This window comes from Myxine glutinosa, chromosome 7 (genome assembly GCF_964187855.1).
Source record: "Myxine glutinosa chromosome 7, kmMyxGlut1.1, whole genome shotgun sequence".
Taxonomy (NCBI): domain Eukaryota; kingdom Metazoa; phylum Chordata; class Myxini; order Myxiniformes; family Myxinidae; genus Myxine; species Myxine glutinosa.
This window is the reverse complement of record NC_136267.1, coordinates 43,323,453-43,329,740: the sequence shown is the minus strand read 5'-3', so window position 1 is coordinate 43,329,740 and position 6,288 is coordinate 43,323,453. Positions and strand designations below refer to the sequence as shown.

At 47.3% G+C, this 6,288-nt stretch overlaps 1 protein-coding gene across 1 annotated transcript in view; it reads left to right on the top strand.

The window, feature by feature from the left end:
• The first annotated feature begins 558 nt into the window (after positions 1-558).
• STAC (SH3 and cysteine rich domain) overlaps positions 559-6,288 on the top strand; it is a 249,134-nt gene continuing 243,404 nt past the window's right edge. The window contains exon 1 of the mRNA XM_068122179.2: positions 559-719. Coding sequence (XP_067978280.2) covers positions 633-719 — 87 coding nt within the window. The 5' untranslated portion in view covers positions 559-632. The remainder of the gene's footprint in view (positions 720-6,288) is intronic.

The following is a 6,288-nucleotide window of genomic DNA, read 5'->3' as shown; positions in this document are numbered from 1 at the left end:
AAATCGATGATGACACCACATACACACCTTGCGTGTAAATTGACTTTTAAACTAACCTTGTATACCTTGTCGATTGCAGGAGCGTTTCGAAAATGGAAGCTGCTGCAGTCATCCATTGATCTTTTCTGCTTTTCACGGCAAGGGCTGTTACAAAGGAAGTTTGACATCTACCTGAAAAGGCATGACAATCTTTGTCGACACTAACATCGGAATGTTTTGTTATTGCTTCTCCTCCACAATGCCACATTCTTCCTCCTTTCTGCCCTCTGGTGCCACATGCTCCCTGTTCCTCCTGGAACTATGTGCGCGTCTCCGACTCGTCGGTGCCCGGATTGTCGTGCAGCCCATGCTCATGGAGCCGAATCCTCTGCATCCAGAGTTGATTCAACGCTCGTCGGGCTCTGATAACATGATCCGGGGGCGCGGCCACCGGCGCCGCTTCCAAGCGCTCCTAACCCCCTCCGCTGGAAGAGGCGGGAGCAAGAAAGGCGCGATAAGACAGCGCAACATCAGAACATCCTTCCGTGTCTCGGTCTTTCTGCTCCTTTGCTCTTTTCGATCCTCCTCGTTGTGCTGCGACCTTGCGAGCCCCGTGGAGCGCCTCGAGGTGGGTCGGACGCAGCGTTGTCGTGATGGCGGGAAACACGGGAAAGGAAAATGAGCCGCACCCGCCGCCTGTCTGTCCCCTGCCCGCGGCGGACGGACACCACGAGTCCAAGGTGCGTGCTGGGACGCCCGAGGAGCGATAGCTGAGACCTTCTGTCCAGAAGCGCGTGCGTGCATCGCTCGGCATGGAATCGGGTTGTTGGGTGTGACGAACGGATCCCGAAAATCCTCGATTTCAAAAGGGTGGGACGGCAAGCGATTGGGTCTCGGTATCAATCCCTGATAGAGCTATATCTATCCATGGTGGTGTCGACTGGAATGGATGATGCAGACGTATCATCAACGGCACCGTCGTGTATGTCAGGCGTATTTAAGGGACGCACCTTTTGATGTCTCCGCCACACCTGTGAAGGTGCCTGCTCGTTCTTTGCTCGATTGAGAATACCAAAAAACGAGCTTTGCTTTTGATACGACGTGGGAATTGCATTGCATTTTCGGAGAAATTTCATGAGCATTGATGCGAATTTATTGATCGATTCGTGAAAATAGCTTTGCTATAAATATGTACGTGGGGTCATTTGCAATGTTCTTGGAAAGAGATTCAATCCTGACAATTGCCAAAGCGTTTTGTTTTTTTGTTGTTGGTTTTCTAATGTGTATAAAAGATCATGACAAAGCTTGGCGGGGGCTGCAGAAGTAAACTTGCAGAATTTGGCTCACAACCTGAAAAGCATCCTCGTGGGAGTCTTGGGGTCTTCAAATGATGTCTACACAAGTGTAGACTTCTGAAATCCAATGGAAACCCAATACTCCAGGGCGAAAGAAGCCAAGAGAGAGCGGTCAAGTGAAGCAACAAGTCTGCCAGAAACTTCAAGCACAATTGTCTGTGTCTTCATGCGCAGATAGATCGATAGCGACAGGATGTTCAAAACTTGCTGCGATCAAAGTGAACCCAACCTGGACCGGAGTCCTCTCATCGACGGGTGTCTTGGGTCGTTTAAGAGACGCGTCCCGGGACGGCTCTTTGTGCAACCTGTCGCGGGTCACACGGACCCCCCCCCCCCCCCCCCAAAACCCCCGATGATCCTCTCGGCCATTTTGGCGCCCGATGGTCCAAACGTAAAGTTCACCGGTCAAAGGAATTCTGCAAACGTACAAATTAACTCCTTTATTCCAAACTGTGTGCAGAATTTCACAAGTATTCCCATCACGGCTGGTTACCTGTTCACGAATTACGTATGCAAATTATAGTGCAGGCACAGTTTCATGTCGGGGTTTCTGATGACCACTCTACCAAAGTACCCAGATAATAACTGGCTTTGCCACAAGCACCATACAATTCCCTTAAGCCTTGTCCCTACAGATTTAAATGCTTGTAGATTGACTGCAAAAGATGACCTTCAGGATATGTACACAAAGGGAACCTTCTTCCAGGCCTTACTTTTCCTTGTTCCGGTCATTGAATAAGCCACTTCTCTACAGATGCTGGAGAGACTCGGTCTGAGTGAAGGTCAAGGAACATGACCTATAGCATTTGATTAGTCGGAACACAGCCTGGTGTTGGCTTAACGGTTAAGGTGGCTGGCTTAAGATCTCAGGGTCTTGAGTTTTAGCCCCTGGCGTGCCATTGGAATAGCACTTGTTGGGTTGACTCAGTCTGTCATCCTTCTGAGGTTGGCAAAATGAGTACCAGCTTACTGGGAACGGGGCATTGCTTCAGCGGCACAGCCACGCTCCCAGAAATGATGCAACCAGATAACAACAACGGCAGGAGCACACTTTTGGCCTTCGGAGGCCAAGTCAGCCCAGCCAGGGTCACATGTGGTGGATCTCTTGCCCACCCAGAGCAGGAAAACCATGACAGAAATTCTGCTCGTGCAACACACCATCTTCTTGGTGATATTAATGCGGCAGGCAAGCCCAGGCGAGCTCATTAAGCCAAAGATCGGCGTTGTATTTCAGAGGCCTAGTCATCCGCCCAAGGCAGATCACTCCACCGTTGCTGTAGATTTTAAATGGAGAGATACCAACCTCTCTTCCTGCTCATATCCCATCAAGTTCCTTCTCTTCAAGACTTCTTAGCTCCCCTTCTTCGCTTTCCATAAGTCCAAAATCATTTGTGTCGTGCAATGCGGGAATGGGTCAGTGCGACAGAAGGGAAACTAAGGTGGTTTCCCTCTGCACTACTCTTCTTCCTCTGCCCCCTCACCTTTTCAATCTTGCAAAGAAGGAGAGCCCATTTTATCCACCAGGAGGCCAAGAACCACCTTTAGAGGCCATTTTTCCCCCGCAGAGCAGGGGTTGGCCTTTTTTGGGCACCGTGCTCCCCTTTTTGAAGCAATGGTTTATGGCCGGATGCCCTTCCTGCCGCCAACCCTGTTAGTCGCCTCTTGCGACACACAGGGAATTACCAGTGAACTGGTGCTCAATTTTCCGACCTCGGAAGGATAACAGGCTGAGTAAATTCCCCTGGCGTTGATTCAGCGATCGACCGGGATTCAAACCCAGGATGCTAGGATCCCAAGCCGGCACCCTAACCGCTTAGCCACGAGGAGGCCAAGATAGAATCAAAATCGTGCGCCCAAAAGTTCCAAAAGAACCAGGGATCGAACAGACTTTCTAGCCCAGGATCACGGACAAGGAAACACCAGGAATGACTGAAGTCAAACGTCTGGATTTATCCACTTCTTACTTGCACATTTCCAGAGAGGTTAATCATTGTACAGGGTGTCTCAAAATAGATGGAACCCATTAACATGATAATTTATTACTCAGACAAGAAACTCCAAAAAAGATTACATTTCCTGGAAGCTGATATGATAACAATTAAAAAACTGAAGATTTGAGGTCTCTAGCTCAAAGGATACATTTATTAGAGCACATGTTCCAAATGACCGCCTTTGCGCCTTAGACACACTTGAAGCCGACGAGCGAAGTTGTCAAGCACCCTGACACATTCTTCCTTCCTGATGGCACGATTCTTCTGGGTGATGGCCACTTTCAGTTCACAAATGGATTGAGGACGATTCTCATACACGTGGTCCTTCAAGAATCCCCAGAGATAAAAATCTGGGGGGTTCAGATCGGGTGAATGCGGAGACCACTCGGGTTCGCGGCGCCCGCTGATCAGCCGATCAGGGAATCGGTGGTCCAGCCACTCCATCGTGATGTTGGCTGTATGTGGAGTTGCCCCATCTTGTTGGAACCATTGCACATCTCGATTCACGCCACGACGTCTCCCAAGTCCCCTCCAGAACTTGTTGAGCACCACAATGTAACGCTCCTTTGTGACAGTGACTGCCTCCTCGTCTGCGTCTTCAAACCAAAACGGTCCGATTATGCCATGTTTTGAGATGGCCACCCAGGCCGTGCATTTCACAGAGTGCAAGGGCCTCTGAAGCACCTCGTCTGGGGCTTGTGTGCCCCAGAACACATTGTTCTTGCTATTGACATGCCCACAGTATCTATCGCTGTCTATTTATTTGGTTACATCTTTCCTCCTCCTCACTTTTATACCAAATTAAATAAACTACCTTTGCTAAAAAATAATTCTAAAAATGTATCTAGTTTTTAATACACACCTCAAGTTATCCATGGTTGAAATCGTACATACCTTTGTCTATACTAATGTCTTTGTGATTCAGGTAAAGCTGCACCCATGTCTTCTCATGTCTTCATCCTGAATGTGATGGATGTACAATATCTCTCAGCCCTAGATCTCTGCAAACAATCCTCATAGATCTTCCTTGTTAACGAGATGCACTGAGCCCGATACAGTCCAGAACCAATTTGTTACTTCCGCCACTACAGGTGAACGGAGGTTATGTTTTCACCCCTGTCTGTCTGTGAACAGGATATCTCAAAAAGTTGTGGAGGGATTCGGACGAAACTTGGTGGACAGGTTAGGTGTCCAAAATCGTTATTAGGTTGATTGAACGTTATTAGATTTTGGTGACGATCCGAATAAGGATCTGGAGACTAGAATTTTTAAATGATTCTTCACCATTGAGAGATGGGACTAAAAACGATACATAGCATGATATCTCAAAAAACATTGTGGATGAGTTATGACAAAACTTGGTGGATGAGTTGGTTAGGTGACGAGAAGAAGCCGATTCGATTTTGGTTCAGGTCCGGATCCTGATCCGGCCTATCAGTGGGATACAAAACATAAACTGTTCAGCCTGGCGGAGGTATGCGCTTTACCGAATAACGTTCTAGTTTGTTTGTTTTTTTTGACCAAGATGAATTTTTTTTTTAACACATCAAACCGATTTTCACTGATTGTATCATGTGTGTGAAAACCAGCAACACCTGAGGGATGAAAGGCCAATTGAGCCAAATTGGTCTGGATTTGTACACACGTAATTACCCAAACGAGGTCAAGTGAAAGGAGAGTTATTCGAAGGGCAACCAAAAGTTCCTGGGCAAACAAGTTGACCCGAACGGTCAGCTTAGGGTCAATTTGAATGTAGAGGAAGACATCAGTTACTAACGCGGTGTAGGATTTTGCTCTCTTAGGTTGGATTTCACAGATTTATTGTGTAAAACCCTGTGGATTATTTAGCGTAGCTTTCCAAAGCAACCTTGCTCATGTGCCAGATGGAATCACCAAGGAAATGGTGGAATCGGTGTGCTGATGCCAACGTGTTTGGTAAACCCCACCTGCTTTTTTTTTTTCTTCCCACGAGGGCAGGTCCAACAAGGATAAATTGAGAGTGTGGTAGTGGGGCAACAATTGGGAAAAACCGGCAAGGGGATAACAGAAAGGAGGAGAGAGAGACAGAGAGAGAGAGAGAGAGAAAAAAAAGAAAGAAAGAGAGACAGACACACAATACACACATACACTGAAATGAGCAAGTAGGATATTTTATTTTTTTTGGATACAAGATCTAGGCTCTTGTAAGTGCTTAAATATGGTTAGGAAAGGTTAATCGGAGTAATAAAGATTATGGATGAGGATGTAGGATGACCTGTGGTGGCGGTGCACTGCCTGTTTGAATTGCAGGATGGGAGATTGAGACAGAACAGCCTCTGGAAGGCAGTTCCATAGATGGGAAAAGTGAGGAATAAAAGAGTTGACGTGCGATGCAGCCTGGATTTTGGAAGTTTAACCAGGAGAGGATTAGTGGAACAACAGGTGCATGCTTGAGTTGCTGTGGAAGGTCGGAGGACTGAGAGAGTGTGGGAAGCAATGTTAGAGAATATACGGTAGAAAACAGAGTTGAGAGGAGCAGAAACTTGTCCAGAGTTGAGAGGAGCAGAAACTTGTCCAGAGTTGAGAGGAGCACAAACTTGTCCAGAGTTGAGAGGAGCAGAAACTTGTCCAGAATTGAGAGGAGCATAAACTTGTCCAGAGTTGAGAGGAGCATAAACTTGTCCAGAGTTGAGAGGAGCAGAAACTTGTCCAGAGTTGAGAGGAGCATAAACTCGTCCAGAGTTGAGAGGAGCATAAACTTGTCCAGAGTTGAGAGGAGCAGAAACTTGTCCAGAGTTGAGAGGAGCACAAACTTGTCCAGAGTTGAGAGGAGCACAAACTTGTCCAGAGTTGAGAGGAGCACAAACTTGTTCAGAGTTGAGAGGAGCAAAAACTTGTCCAGAGTTGAGAGGAGCATAAACTCGTTGAGAGGAGCAGAAACTTGTCCAGAGTTGAGTGGAGCAGAAACTTGTCCAGAGTCGAGA